The sequence below is a fragment of the Sus scrofa genome, chromosome 6, assembly GCF_000003025.6.
Source record: "Sus scrofa isolate TJ Tabasco breed Duroc chromosome 6, Sscrofa11.1, whole genome shotgun sequence".
NCBI classification, from domain to species: Eukaryota; Metazoa; Chordata; class Mammalia; order Artiodactyla; family Suidae; genus Sus; species Sus scrofa.
In genome coordinates this window covers 10,491,459-10,508,050 of record NC_010448.4, presented here as the reverse complement: position 1 = coordinate 10,508,050, position 16,592 = coordinate 10,491,459, and the positions used below count along the sequence as shown (strand labels likewise).

Here is a 16,592-nt window from a genome sequence, read left to right as displayed (position 1 = left end):
ACACCAGAGCCACAGCAATGCAGGATCCGAGCCACGTCTGCAACCTACACCACAGATCACGGCAATGTCGGATCCTTAACCCACTGAGCAAGGCCAGGGAGCGAACCCTCAACCTCGTGGTTCCTAGTTGGATTCGTTAACCACTGAGCCAAAACAGGAACCCCAAAATCATTATTCTTAATGACACTGAAATCAAGAGCAAATATATGCTGCAAAAAAAAAAAAAAAAACTTCCATAAATGCATGCTATTAAAGAGGCCAGTTGGTGATTGTGCTGTATCGATGGTTCTCAGCTGGAGACATTTCCTATGCCTTGGAAATATTTTTAGACACACCTAGGGGGTGCTACTGGCACAAAGGTAGAGGGTATTTCATGCACGAGAAGCGCCCTGCCCTGCAAGTCCATCCATACTGTCAACAGTGCCCTGTTGAACGATCCTGGCCTAAACATCCCCATTCCGCGTGTGATTGGAAACTGACTACCCAAGGAAGCTTGCTGCTTCCTCTCGCACCCACTGTCCCACCTGCCCCATGAGGCGGCACCAAAAGTAGATGGATGATCTCAGGTGACCGTGATCCTGCAAAGGGAAGCTGCCCACTCTGTGTTCACACCAGCTGCAGAATTAAGTACTCGAGAACTTGTCTACGTTTGGGTTTTACTGCTATATAACAAATTACCACATACTTAACAGTTTAAAAATAACCTCCATTTATGAGCTCACAGTTCTGCAAGTCAGAAGTCTGGGCAGAGCGTGGGTGGGTTCTCTGCTCAGGGTTTCTGCCTGGGCCAGGCTGCATTTCTCTCTGGAGGGTCCGGGAAGAATCCACTTCCAAGTTCATTTAGGTGATTGGCTGCGATCAGCGCCTTCTGGTTGTAGGACTGAGGCCCCATTTCCCTGCTGGCCATCAGCTTGAGGCCACCTGTATATCTTGCCACAGGGCCCCCTTCTTTACAAAGTCAGCAACAGAGCACTGCTCACACGTCAAACCCCTCTAGCTATGAACCTCTCTGACTTGCCTGATTCTGTTGGATCACAAGATAGATCAAACCTACCTGGATAATCTTCCCATCTTAAGGTCAAGTCATCTGAAGTCTTCGTTACACATCTGCAAAGTCCCTTCCCAGGAGCTCTTAAGTTTGCAACAGATGGAATCACGGCAGAAGGTGTGTGTACACCAGGGGCTGGGGAGCTCAGGGGTCAACTTAGAATTCTCCCTCCCACAATCTTTACATGTTATCATTATCTCATAACTCTTGGAAGTGTTTTTTTGTTTGTTGTTTTTGTTTTTGATTTTTTCAATCTCTGTTTTACAGACAAGGAAACCAGATCCTCAGATCATTTGTAAGGTCCCAAAACTGGTTGAAGGGTCCATGGGAACTCTCTGTGTTATCTTTGTAACTATTTGTAACTCTAAAATTCTTCAAAAATAAAATTTCTTGATAATCAAATAGGCTCAAACACACTCTAGAAAAAAAGAGTCCACATTTTCTTACTTTCTTTTCCCACATGTTATGATTTTGGTATCTTTTTAAAAACATCTTTATCATTTTCTTGTTCCTTGTATTTATCACTGCTTTTACGATAGGTTTTTTTTTTTTTTTTTTCCTTTTAGTTCTGTATACTGGCTTACTTAAGCGATTACTTTCCTCCATCCCATTTCTTACTTCTTTTTGATTTACAGGAGCCCTTTCAGTATTTTTTTTTTTTTTTTTAGAATGGGTTAATATTGCTGTACTCTTTCAGTTTTTGTTTGCTGGAGAAATTCTTTATTTCTCCTATTTTAAATGATATCCTTGCACTGGGAGTTTGGGGTTAGTAGATGCAAACTCTTGCATTTGGAATGGATAAGCAATGTGATCCTGTGTATAACACAGGGAACTATGTCTAATCACTTGTGATGGAACATGAGGAGGATAATGTGAAAAAAAGAACGTATATAAATGTATGCTGGGTCACTCTGCGGCCCAGAAGAAACTGACAGGACACTGTAAATCAACTATAATAAAAAATGTAAAAAACAAAATAAAATGTCTTGGTAAAAAGAATAATTTTACCAAGATCACGTAACGAGTAAGTGAAAGAGGTGAACTTCCAAAACCCAATGCATTTTAACACACCATCCTGCCTTCTTAAACTCTTGCAAGAAGGCATTTCTAAGGTGACAGTGCCTCCAAGACCCCTGGCCTTTATCTGGAGCAGGGGCTCGCAAACTGGACTGTGCGTGACAATCAACTGGGGAGTCTCTTAAAAACACAGATGCCTGGACCCCATCCTCAGCCATTCTGCTTTCCCTGGCCTGGGGTGGGATTCAGGAATCTGCATTTTCTAGAGCTCTGTATGCTAAGAATCACTGATCTCGATATTATTGGATCATAAAGGACAGCATTAAATAAATAACATTAAACAGAAATTAGCATTTGCCTTTCAAACCAAAGGAATCTCTTACAGAGCCTGGAATTCCTCTTCCTTCGATGTGGCTTCCTGGAAAACAATGACTGTCAAACCCTGAGATAAGACCAGCCTTAGGAAAACACAGGAGCCTATTTAAAGATTGAGAACACACTGAACCAAGGTTTTCTTTTGGCTGTGTCTCTGTGCTGCCTACGACAGACCTAGATAATCAAGGTGGAAATAAAAATTGTGTTCACCACGAAATTCACCTGGGGGACCTCTTCCCTTGCCCACAGAGAAATGTATGAAAGGCAGTGGAGGAACTGTAAGGTCACAGAACGAAGCCACAGACACTAACACAGCACTCTGCTGTGGGAGAGCTCAGTAAATCATCAGAAAGATAATCTCCTTTGACGAGCTTATCTCAATCCCTTTCAAGTGCTGGTTTGGAAAGAGGGGCGGGCACATAGCTGACTCCTGGTAAATTACTGATGTGCACTTTATAATTTATATTGGGAAGCATGCCCCCTTGACTTGCAGTGGGAATAAGGGCAGATAAAATATCCCAAAGCTCAGTGGCATGAATAAGCAATCAAAAGAATTCGGGTGAACATGAAATCCTTCGATACATCAAAGGCACTCCTTCAGGAGAGGTGAACTTGTAGCCGAGACCGAACACTCTCACCAGACTTGTATTATGGTATTTGAGTGTGTGCTGCCCTGTAATTGGATAGAAACACCGTGGGAACAGGCTTCCATGAGAATAACTTGATATAACTGAGGAAGGACTCCTGTGTTTGCGGACAGAAACGTGTAGAAAGCCAGGCAAATATTTTTGGTCCTGGGAGCCTTCATGTGCTCTGTTAACATTAGTCCTGCTTATACTTGGACGTCAGGAGTTAAATCAGTACCATCTTCTCTTAAATTGTGTACAGCACACACTTCACTAGAGAGAACTAGTTTTCTAAGCAAGCGACTTGGGCTCGTGGAAAAGAATGATGAAGTGAGGGCTCAGCAACTTTGCATGTTATACAAATAAGGTGATAGTGACCAGGATATTGGGTGGCTAATGGTTGTATCTGTAAGTCAATCTCTGGCCAGAGCTGATGTCCCCGTATGGGTTTGGCATCTCAGCTATTCATAGGTAGGTCTTTCTGCTTCTCTCTCTCTCATAAAATACAGAATTGCAGAGTTCTCATCGTGGCTCAGTGGTTAATGAATCCAACTAGGAACCATGAGGTTGCGGGTTCAATCCCCGGCCTTGCTCAGTGGGTTAAGGATCCGCGTTGCCATGAGCTGTGGCGTAGGTTGCAGATGCGACTCGGATCCCGTGTTGCTGTGGCTCTGGCATAGGCCGGCAGCTACAGCTCCAATTCGACCCCTAGCCTGGGAACCTCCATGTGCTGCAGGAAAGCCCCAAGAAATAGCAAAAAGACACACAAAAAAAATTGCATGCAACTAAATGACCCATATATATGCACACACCTTCAGCAACAGCAAAACAAAACAAAACAAAAACAAAAAACACCTGGAAACAAACATATTAACTGGAAGGGAATGATCAAACATGCAACAGTTAAGGCAATTTGATGCTTATGTAGTGACAAAGAAGGAACTTCAAGATATACATTCTATTTAAGCACTCCCTCTTCCCAAAAAACAAAATAAAACAAAAAAACAAACTTGGACTTCCCTTGTGGCACAGTGGGTTAAGGATCGGGCACTGTCTGTGCAGCAGTTCGAGTTGCTGCTAAGGCATGGGTTCAATTCCTGGCCCAGGAACCTCCACATGTTGCAGGCATAGCCACAACACTACCACCAACAACAAAAAACAATTTCAGGAAAAGTATCAGCTAACACAATTTATGTACATTATAAGTGCGTGCTCTCTCACACACACATACACACACATACATGCACAATAGAAAGAATAAACTCTGGTTTTAAGGAAAACTTCAGTCTGCTGGGTAACTAACTGTGGCGCCCTCGGCTTGCTGTACATGACCCCAGACTCCTCCTGTGCATGAATGCCCATAGCAGTGCATAAACCAAACTACAGCTTAGTCTTGTTCAGACACACCGATGATCTGAGCAAGGCCTTCTGAGGTTTATGATCAGTGAGAGAGCAAATAAAGCCCAGAGCCCCACCCACGAGTTCACACACAAGATATAGGTTACAGCTGCTGTGATACTGCCGAGCAGCATGAGGCACCCAAAGCAACGTTCAAATTGTCTTCGGAATCCGAGAGGTCCTGCCTGCAGAAGGACCACAAATGGGATTCAAAAGAGCTGAAAGACAGAGCAAGAGGAGGACTGTGATGCTGCCAGTGGAGGGCTTTGGGTCCAGCCTTGCTGCAAGCTAGTCATCCTAGGGTAGGGTGGCAGGGAAGAAGATGGAGTAGGGGGTGGAGAGAGAGAGACGGAGAGAGAAGGAGGAATTATAAAGATTATCCCAGAGCCAACAAATGTACTTTCTTATGCTTAACCGAGTTCAAGATGAGGCCTCCTACCTGCCACTGCAAAGCCCTGTAATACAGAAACAAGAACTACCTGTACATTTGTTTTCACATTGGTCACCCTTGCCTGCCCTGCTCAGCATACACATTGGCTAAGGCTAGTCAGATCAATAACACACTTACAAGGTGTGATGCATTTCATAAGCAAAAACAATTCTCCTAAGGCATGTTCCACAAATCCTCCATTTCCCCCGAGAAGGTTCTTTGCAGACTCCTCAAGCACGCTGACAGGATTTTTCTTTCCTTTATTCAAATGAAAACCCAGGCTCTACCCAGGACCTACAGAATTTTCAGAGGTGCAGCCTAACTATAGGTAGTTTTGGGGGGTTTTCCCCCCCTCAAAGTGCCCAGGTATTTTTGACAGGCATGGAAAAAAATTGCTACTTTAGGCCCTGAATACGGAAACGCCGACTGATGCTTAAATATCATCAAGACCTCAGTCTGTTTTAGCTGAATCTTCCTCTTCCTCTCCACGGCCCCAGTTTTGACTTTTTCATTTTCTGGTGGTGTTTTGTTTTTTTTTTGCACTCGTGGTATATGGACGTTCCCAGTTCAGGGATAGAATCTGAGCCACAGCTCCCACCTATGCCACAGCTCCTGCAACACCATATCCTTAACCCACTGCATCAGTCCAGGAATCGAATCCACACCTTCACATTGACCTAAACCACTGCAGTTAGATTCCTAACCCACTCTCCCACAGCAGGAACTCCTAGTTTTAATAACTTGATAGGTGCTCAATCGATATACACTGTTATTTTTTTCTTTCTTTTTTCTTAAGGGCCACACCTGTGGCATATGGAAGTTCCCAGGCTAGGGGTCAAATCAGAGCTGCAGCTTCAGGCCTATGTCACAGCCATAGCACAAGCCAAGCCACATTTTCAACCTACACCACAGCCTGCCGCAACACTGGATCCTTAACCCAGTGAGCAAGGCCAGCGATCATGGATACTAGTCAGGTTCTTAACTAGAATGGCATTAGCCCATTCTGAAAACCCTTTATGGCAGAAGGTCTTCAACTGCAGTTACTACCTGATAGACCATGACTTCTACCAATAGTATTACTATGTGCCAAGCACTGATTTTAGCATTGTGTACAGAGCATTTATCTTTCAATTAGGCATTCATAAACCTCTTGGGGGAGCAACTGCCATTATCCTCTTCTTGCCAATGAAGAAATGAAGCCCAGAGAGGGTAAATAATTTGACCTGGGTCACACAGTAACGGCCAGAGCTGGGGCTTCAAAGTCTGAGCTCAAAGGCATTACATTGCCCAGGTTTATTACATGTGCCTTGATCCCCGCCTCCATCGATTTTTTTTTTGCTCCTTCTTTGACTCCTTATCTTTCTTGTATTTTATTTCTTCATACTTGATAAAGTATCGGTTACCCTCCGCCACAAAATCCCCATAAATTCTCACCAGGATGATGACCAAAATTCAAGGGCTCATTTCCTATTCTGATGGGCTTGAAAAGGTTCCAGGGCAGAGCTTCAATTACTTTTTCCCTCCCAGACCCCTTCGTAGTCCAAAGTCTAGAATAATTGAGGAACTACCATGTGACTCAGCAATTCCACTCCTGGGTATATATACACAAAGAAAATCAGAAACACTAATTCCCAAAGACACATGCACCCCAACATTGAGAGAAGCACTACTGAGAATGGCCAAGAGATGGAATCACCTACATATCCATCAACAGATAAATGGATAAAGAAGATGTGGTACACATGTACAATGGAATACTACTCATCCATCAAAAAGAACTCAACTTTGCCGTATGCAACAAGGTACTATGCTAAGTGAAATAAGTCAGAAAAAGGCAAATGCTGGATGATATCACTTATATGTGGAATCTAAAAACAAACAAACAAACAAACAAAAAAATGCACACAACAAACCAGTGAATATAACCAAAAAGAAGTAAACTCTCACAGAGAGAACAAACTGGAGGTTACCAGTGGGAAGAGGAAACACAGGGGCAGGGGACCAAGACGTACAAACTACTATGTATAAAATAAGCTCCAAGGATCTATTCTACAGCATGGAGAATACAGCCAGTATTTTATAGTAACTATAAATGGAGTATAACCTCTCAAATTGTGAATCACTGTACTGTAATATGCCCCTTTATGATCCTGTACTCCAACTATAACACAATAAAAGCAAACAACAACAACAACAAGAATTAAGGATGAAGTTCATCATAGATTGTCATCATCCTGCAAGAGGGAGACAGTTGCCACTGGCACTTTACAGATGGGAAAACTGAGGTGCAGAGCCCCTACTCACAATTCTGATGCTCGGGGAGACGGAGGATGGCCACTGAAGCATCCAAAAGGCAGAGAGCATTGGGAGGAAGGACCAGCCTCTCACCCTCCCCTGAGGGCACCCTTCCAAACAGTGTGGAGGTCCTCCTCTCTGACAAGAACCTGGGTGATGTGTTTCTTTTTTTTAAAGAGATTGGCTGGCATTTTGCTACAAGCATTGTTCTGAGCAAAGAGTTACCTTCCCGAATGGTGTCTGAAGAGGGCATCAAGGAAAGAGGCAAACAAGAAATCTTTTTATCCTTGATGAAACAAGTCATCCCTGAAGAAAACATCTCTGATTCGGATCAGCCTGTGTCTCAAAGCCTGTAAATGGAACCCAGGCTAATCCTTAATTTCACGTGATCCTCTCAAGTGACTGCAAAGTTCCAAAGGGTGTGTGTCACGCAGCAAAGGTCTGTTGGTTAACGAGGCTCCAAGAGGCAGCAGAGCCTGCTTTCTTTCTGCCTCTCAGGACTAAGGTCATTTAACTTGAGCCCTTTTATGAATGAAAATCAGCTTTCTAAAGACTACCAGGCAGCCAGTGACCAGCAACAGACAACTCAAGAGCTGAGCTTTCTGAGTCATAAAATACTTCTGAAAAAAAGGAGATCAAAGTGTCCCCACAGCCTATTGAAAGCCAAGTACTCCCAAAGCTCTTTGCAGGGACCCAAGCTCTCTGGAGAATGGGTTCCTGTGGTCACAGTCCAAAAAGGCCACCACTAAAAAAGACACAATGGGGACATTAGGGCAGCCAGCCATGGAGGAGAAACGCCACTTACAGTTTAATTGCTGGAGACAAAAGAAAAAAGAAAGGAAGAAAAGCCAAGTGACAAAATTGAACAGTGCACCAAGAATCATGGCTGGAGGGACCTGGTGGTGGCTCTTCCATTCTGAGCCCCTGATGTGGTGCTGAGGCTGGAGCCTAGCCAGAGACAAGACAGAAGATGCCAAAGGAACAGCAAAGCTCTCTACCACTCTCGCCAGCTGGGCCCTTACTGAGGTTATTAATGGGAGGTCACGTACCAGGGTACCACAGATCTGTGCGGAAATGCAGGTGAATGTTTTTGCATGCCTTTCAATCTTCACACTGTGTATGGAGCTGGGTGGCAAGAGTTTCTTAAGCAAGAGGTGTATTTTTTCCAACCGGAGGATGTGGTAATTGGGTTGACAAGGTACCAACAAAGTGCAGATAACCTTAGATCTAAGAATTGCTCCTTTATGGTGAACCACGGAGCCCTGGCCAAGTTACTGGTGGAAGCACGGCTTCAAAGAGAGGAGGGTAAGAGCCAAATACAATCACAAACCTCCCTCACATCTCCATTGGAGCAAACTGCTAGTAAGAAGGTGTTTTTTAGACAATTAGAGACATTTAGATTTATGCATATGACACACTATGAAAGAACTATTATTGATCTTGTTAGTAGTTCTATAATGCAATCTTCCTTTTTAAAACTGAAAAAAAAACCCACAGACAAAGAAAATAAACGTGGTTACCAAAGATGGGGAGGGATAAATTAGGAGTCCGGGATAAATGTATATATATTATTATATATAAAATAGATACCAACAGGAGCTACTGTATAGTCGCTCTAGTCAAAATTTTGTAATAACCCATCATAAATCAATATATATATTTATATATATACATATATTTATACACACACACTCACCTGAAACTAACACAACATTGTAAATTGACTAGATTTCAATTTTAAAAAGAACCAGAATGTGAGGGGCAAATAAAAGAAGAACCAAAATATGGCACAAAAAAGGGAGGTAGGGTTACAGGCAAGCAGTCGAATTAGTATCAAAATTTCACTTCTTGGAGCTTTACTGTGCATATGACCACATTAAAAGGTGTGAAATGTATTACAGAAAAGACATTTGCTTAATTGAATCTAATTTAATGAAGTCTCCCCAAATTCTATGGGAATATATGGCCATGAAACCACTTAGTCATGAAACCCTTCTATTCCTGGAACACCTCTTTACAGATAGAAATCAATATATAATATTGGAGTACCTCTTTTGGGAATCATCACTTTGGTGATTTTCCTGTCACTACCAGACAATGAAGAAAGGTTCCTTGAACAAAAGTTTCCAGGGCAAAAGTTAGAGACATTTTTAACCAGAGTTAAACAAACATCGTCTTCAATGCAGGACATTTCTGAATCATTAATATGCTAATCTAAAACCACACTCTGGGAGTTCCCGTCGTGGCTCAGTGGTTAACGAAATCCGACTAGGAACCATGGGGTTGCAGGTTCGATCCCTGGCCTTGCTCAGTGGGTTAAGGATCTGGCGTTGCCGTGAGCTGTGGTGTAGGTTGCAGATGCGGCTTGGATCCCACATTGCTGTGGCTCTGGAGTAGGCTAGTGGCTACAGCTCCGATTAGACCCCTAGCCTGGGAACCTCCATATGCCACGGGAGCGGCCCTAGAAAAGGCAAAAAGACAAAACAAAAAACAAAAACAAAAACACCCACCACACTCTGTGCACTCTTTCTTCCAGGGCTCTGTGGAACCATAGCTTGGTTCAAAATAAAACAGCCGTTTCTAGGTCTAATCACATCACCGCATCTCCCTTAGACCCAGGGCAGAACATTCACCTTGCCTGCAGGTTTCCCCACCATGCTCTGCACAGCCCGACCTATCAGAAGACCATGGAAAGGTGGATGACAGAATCATTCAGTGTGTCTTTCTGGCCAGCTCTCCAAATGTGACAGCTCTACTAAGTTTCAGAAATGAGCACCATCTGCCAGATCAACAGCAATTATGCAAACAATCTGCCCGTGTATTCAGTGTCTTAATCCAGGGGTTCTCTAATGTTAGTGCAGGAGAACCGTTTAGAGAATTAGAAATACACATTCCTGGGCCCAGCCTCCCTGACCTTCGGATGTGGGGAAAGAAATTAAAATTTCCCATACCTCAAGGGAAGCTAGTGCTGCTGATCATGCCCTGTAAAGTCGCCATCCTCACAAAAAAGGAGCACTGAGGTAGAACATTTGGGGGCAGAAGGGTTTTTAGATCTAGTACGTAGGAAGAGAGATACTGGTTTGTCCTATCATCCCAGAAAACAAAATTAAGACATACAGGGGAAAGTTATAAGAAGGTTGGTTGCAGTTCAACATCAAGATGAAGAGTGTGTTGGAGTTCCCGTCGTGGCGCAATGGTTAACGAATCCGACTAGGAACCATGATGTTGTGGGTTCGATCCCTGCCCTTGCTCAGTGGGTTAAGGATCCGGCGTTGCCATGAGCTGTGTGGTGTAGGTTGCAGACGCGGCTTGGATCCCACATTGCTGTGGCTCTGGCGTAGGCTGGCAGCTACAGCTCCAATTAGACCCCTAGCCTGGGAACCTCCATATGCTGCAGGAGCGGCCCAAGAAATGGCAAAAAAAAAAAGACAAAAAAAAAAAAAAAGATGAAGAGTGTGGGCTTCCTATGTAAGGACCGTCTCATCAACACAGTAACTGAGGATGAGCTACAGATAGTAGACAGAATGTGCATGGCAGAGAGCGATGAGGTCTGTTTAGCCGGCAGCCCTGAGATTCTGGAACCAAGTTCTGCAAACCCAGATGACTGTCACAGAGTGTACTGCAACCAGGTGGAGGGGCCCATGGTGAGCTGGAGAGCGCTTGCTCCAGGTGAAAGGCATTTACAATTGAAAACAATCACTGCCCACCGCCTACCACCCCCCAACATAACCACACGAAGGATTCGCTCATGGACATTTACGACCTCTGTTTGAAGACTTATTCCAAGTAATTAACTGATTACTTAATGCCTGAATAAAATGAGACCCATCATGGGAGGGGATGCATTTTTTAAGATTTTTTTTTTCTTTTTATGGCCCCATCTGTGGCACGCGGAACTTCCCAGGCCAAGGGTTGAATTGGAGTTGCAGTTGCAAGCCTATGCCACAGCCACATCAGCACTGGATTCGAGCCAGGTCTGTGACCTACACAGCACCTTGTGGCAATGCTGGATTCTTAACCCACTGAGAGAGGCCAAGGATCAAACCCACATCCTCGTGGATACTATGTTGGGTTCTTAATCCTCTAAGCTACAACAGGAACTCCAGTACTTTGTTATCTAAAGGTGACTTAATACTTTTTTTTTTTTTTTGTCTTTTTAGGGCTGCACCCAGGGCATATGGAAGTTCCCAGGCTAGAGGTCTAATCTGAGCTATAGCTGCCAGCCTATGCCACAGCCATAGCAATGCCAGATCCAAGCCGTGTCTGCAGACTACACTGAAGCTCATGGCAATGCTAGATCCTTAACCCACTGAGCAGGGCCAGGAATTGAACCTGCATCCTCATGGATACTAGTTGGGTTCATTACCACTGAGCCACAACTGGAACTCCCAATTTATTATCTTTTTAATACACATTGATACACACGAGGAGATTGCTAGAACTTCTCAAGTCTTTCTGATGCCAGATGTCCAGCTCCCCTCTTGGCGAAACACACATCTGGTAGAAGAAAATTCCTCTCTCACTTCCTTCCCCTGATGTTAGTGCCTATTTTCCTGGAAGAAAAATCATTTATCTCTTCAAACATGTGAACCTTGATGAGTCTTTTCACTAAGCATGTTTGAGACATGTCCTTTCCCTGAACCCTTGAAATATCTACTCTTCTGAATCCATGACAGTAGTGGCTAATTAACTTTAGAGAAGATATGAACCCCTTGTTGGACCAAAGAAGATGAGCAGTGCCAAGGGGTTCTGGGTAGCTCAGAGGATAAATTCTTTCTCTTGACCCTATTATCTCCCTCCCTCCTCATCTTTCCATGTGCCTCAGAAATTGATTCCTCCAAGTAGAGCCTCAAGTGATCTCTCAGGGCTCTATTGCTATTCAACAGTGTTTCATAAGCAGGTCAACACCATAGCCATGACATCAAAGATGCTAAGTTGGCACAGGTGTTTTTGCTCAGAATTCTTGTTTCTAGTTACAAAGAAAGGGAAAAGGACCTCAATTTGGCATTAAAATATTTACAGCAATTGCCCACTTTCAAAAAATTGCTTTTGAAAAGACCTACTATCTGTTTTAACCAGTCAAAAGAAATGCAAAGAAGATTTTCATTTTTATCAAAAACAAAAAAGCAAAGGCATAAATCGTGGTCAGGGTTGGTTTGGTGGTTTTGCTGTGAGCCTTTACAGAAACAGTGCTCACCCTAAGCAGGGAGAGTGGTACCTCCAAGCCCCTCTCCAGGAGCTGCACTCAGCATCTCTCCATCAAGCCACTGTAGTTTGAATTGTGTTTCTGAGCACCTGTGCTTTGTATCAATTTATTTTGTGCATTCATTACCAAGATGTGTCCTAAAGTAATTGCTTCTTTGCTTTTGCCCTTTTGGTTTACAAATGGTTTTACAGACATGCTCTACATTCAGAGAACAGTGAAAATCTGAATATTATGTCTTGTCCATATACAATACAGATCATAAAAGAGGGAATACAAATGGCTGATGAGCGTAAGAAAGGATGCTCAATTTCATTAACCATCAAATCAACGCAAACAAAACCTGTAAGTTACTATCACCTCAAGCTCATCAATCAGAGCGGCTAAAATGGAAGATTGACAATAGCAAGTGTTGATGAGGATGTGGAGCAACTGGAACTCTTATACATTGCTGATGGCAATGTACCTTACTGCAACCACTTTGAAAAGCTGTTTGGCAGAATCTAGGAAAACCGAATGTATATAAACCATATGATCCAGCAACTTCAGTCTCTGATATATTTCCAACAGGAGGTATCCATAACCTCACCAAAAGGCACAGACAAGACTGTAGAGCAGTCCTCCTCATAAAAGCTCCAAACTGGAAACAACGTGAATGGCCACCAACAATTAGATGGAAACAATGAGGTGGAATACTCATACGCAGGAATCTTGTATGATTCTCTCCTACTTAGTTACAACTTTAAAATAGGCAAAATTAAGCTATGTTAGAAATTGCAACAGTGGTCATCTATGGTCGATTGTGACCAGAAGTGTATGCCACTGGGGGGGCTGTCTTCTGAGACACTGGTAAATATCCTGTTTAACCTGATTGTTACAGGGGTGTGAATGCCGTGAAAAATCATTAAGCTGTACTCTACGGTTTTTGCACTTTTTTGGTATAATGTTATACTGCGATACCAAGTTATAAAAATAAATACAGAGTGGTGTCTCTTTTCCTCATTTATGGTTCTTCCTTGATTTATTTGTCTCATGGTTTAATTGAGGATGCGTTATGTGTTTGTGTTTTGCATTTGTTTGGCAGGGAGATGAGTATAATGTAATGGAGATCAAATTAACACTCTCCTGCCTCCACACCAAGTGGGGCCGAATGGGATCAACCAATTAGATAATTAGAGTCAGATGCCTAAAGATGGCAGTGGTCTTATCATTTTATTTATTTTTTATGGCTGCACCTGCAGCATATTGTAGCTCCCAGGCTAAGGATTAAATCTGAGCTGCAGCTGCAACCTGCAGCACAGCTGTTGCAATGCCCGATCCTTTAACCCACTGGCCTGGACGGGGGATTGAACCTGTGCCTCCACAGCAAGCTAAGCCGCTGCAGTTGGATTCTTCACCCACTTTCCCATGGCAGGAACCCCAGCAATCATTATATATGGGTTAGGAGAGGAAACTGAAGCCTAGAGCAGTAAAGTTAATTAAGTATATACAGCTGGCTTGTTGAAAAGCAGGAACAGAATGTTTCATGATTTCAACCTATACTGGCCTTATATACAGGAAGATTTGGTTGCCCGTGGCTTCTGTCATCTCCATCCCAAAGAGGAACAAATGTCACTTGCCGCGCTGTATGTGTTAAGTGGTCATCTGTGCCCCATTCAAAAGTAAATCTTCTTCTTAGGAGAAATAACCCAACATCTACTAATATGGGATAGGTGCTCAGATTTCCTATCACTCAAAGAGAAGCTGAGAGTCCTAAGCATGGGGAGACTGAGTTCCTTCCAGGAAGTGCTGTAGCATTTGCCCTGTAGGAAGTCACTTCATCCCCACAGCCCTGTGATGTAAACCCTCATACCCATTTTAGGGATTAAATGCATGAGGACACAGAGGTTAGTAACTTGTCCAAGGTCCTACTAAAAAGGGACAAGATTGCCCTTAAGCCCTGGGTTACGTGGGATGGAACAGTTCAAGCCACTCTGATGGAGTGTCTGACCTTCTGAAGACTTCAGGATACTGGAATAGACGGAAGAGAGGATGCCCTACAAATCGCAGGAGATTCATCACAACCAAACCCCAAGATCAAGATATACTCACGGGGGTCAGTGGAGGCGGGTAGCTATGGGTGTATAACAGTGTTAGAATATACAGGTCATCAGTAAGCTGTCTGGTTCATTTCAACAGACCCAGCTCAGCAGGGAATCATTAAATCTTTGCTTCACTCTACTTTTTTTTTTTTTTTTTTTTTTTTTTCTGGCAGCACCTGAGGCACGGAAGTTCCCAGGTCAGGGATCTAATCCCAGGCACAGCTGCGACCTGTGCCATGGCTGCGGTAATGCCAGATCTTTAACCCACCACACCACAGTGGGAATTCCCTCTACTTTACAAAGACGATCATAACTCGGCTTGTGAGGAAGGATTTTAGTTAAATTTCAAGCCACTATATGGAAAACAAAAGTTAAATAAGAAAGTATCAGGAGTTCCCGTTGTGGCTCAGTGGTTAACGAATCCGACTAGGAACCATGAGGTTGCGGGTTCGATCCCTGGCCTTGCTTTGTGGGTTAAGGATCTGGCATTGCAGTGAGCTGTGGTGTAGGTCGGAGGTGTGGCTCGGATCCCGAATTACTGTGGCTCTGGTTGCAGGCCGGTGGCTACAGCTCCGATTTGACCCCTAGCCTGGGAACCTCCACATGCGGTGGAATCGGCCCAAGAAATGGCAAAAAAACAAAGAGAAAGTATCAGCGAGCTAAAAACAGGAGGCTCCTCATTCATCAGCACCGAAGCCACGCCCTCTGGCTGTGTTGTGATGGACCATGTCCATTGCTAACCACACGGTCAGTTGTGCTTTCTCACATTCTCCTTTTCTCAGCCACACTGGACCACAACCATCGTGTGTCTCAACACACACCAATTCTTCTGTCAGCGCAAGACACTTTTCAGTTGCAACACAAGATGAAATCAACACCACATTCCACTTATTGCCTCATAGATGATTGAATCTTGACACAAGGATCATTCACACCAGTAATCTTGGTCTCAGCTCAAGACCTGAGGATTACACAGAGAAGAAATAACCCTTGTCCCCAGTGCTTTTAAGGGTTCTGCCTCCTGGATGCCACCCTTAATCCCGCCAGGTCTCAAACACACCACTTCACCCTCTCAAAGGACATCTTTCGCGAGCAGGACAATATCAACACATTAGTTACAGGAAAACAAGAGGCCTCCCTTCCACGGGGAATGGGGAGCTTCAAGGGCTGTGGAACGCAATTTTTGCATTAATACAGTTTTCTCGTTTCAAAGCAATGTCGAGGCATGCAGCTTGTTAGATTTATAGAAAGCCTGGTCTCTCAAGACTTTCCAAAGCGAATGGCATCCATCAAATTAATTTCCTTGGGGATTGTCGCAAACACGGAGAATAAAGAGGCCCAGACCATTAAACATCAAAAGAACGTTCTAAATGGTAATTAAAGTTCTATTATATTTTCTTTTTCTGGGAGCAGATTAGATTATCTCAATTGAGAATATTATACTATCAAAGCTGACAGTGTGAATGCGGGGAGCTGGCTGCGAGAGCACTGAATACTGCAGACAGCTGTTCATTCAAGTTCTACAAAACACAGGGAAGAGGGAGGTGACGGGGCTGAGGGGATGCTTACCAAGCCGGCACATGTAGACACAGCGACAGAGGACGAGCTGTCGTTTCTGATAAATCCCTGATAGAAACACCTGGGCACCGAGGGTTCCCGAGTCTCTGAAGCACCATCTTTTCCAAGTACCTGGACAATAAAGTGATTGCTCAAAATCGCCGAGGGCTGAAGTTCTAAGTGGAGTTCCTGTCCAAATGCTGAAAATCGGTAATGCAGGGAGCTGCTGGCACTCGGCGCCGCCCGCTTTCTCCTGCCGCTGTGCAAAATGTCGTGGGAAATATATGACCCGCCCGAGTCCACTTCTACCGGCGTGACAAAGACGTAATCTGCAATGGGAAAGGTTTGGCTGTCAGCACCCAGAGCCTACAACGCCGAAGGGTAGGGAGCAGGGCACAGTTTAAAAACATCTCTGTTTGTACTGCCATATCCCTGGACTACAGAGAATTGAGCCACTCCTGAAAAGGAGAATTTTATGGTCCTGACAGCTTTGCCGCAGCAATTCCTACAGAAACTAAAATCTCTCCAAAAGTCAAATACTAGAAGCCTCACTGTCTGCAGA

At 43.9% G+C, this 16,592-nt stretch overlaps 1 protein-coding gene across 1 annotated transcript in view; it reads right to left on the bottom strand.

Moving 5' to 3' along the window:
- Nucleotides 1–16,592, bottom strand: part of ADAMTS18 (ADAM metallopeptidase with thrombospondin type 1 motif 18) — a 164,005-nt gene that overhangs the window by 144,458 nt on the left and 2,955 nt on the right. Inside the window, 1 exon segment of the mRNA XM_021093765.1 lies at nucleotides 16,043–16,359. Coding sequence (XP_020949424.1) covers nucleotides 16,043–16,359 — 317 coding nt within the window.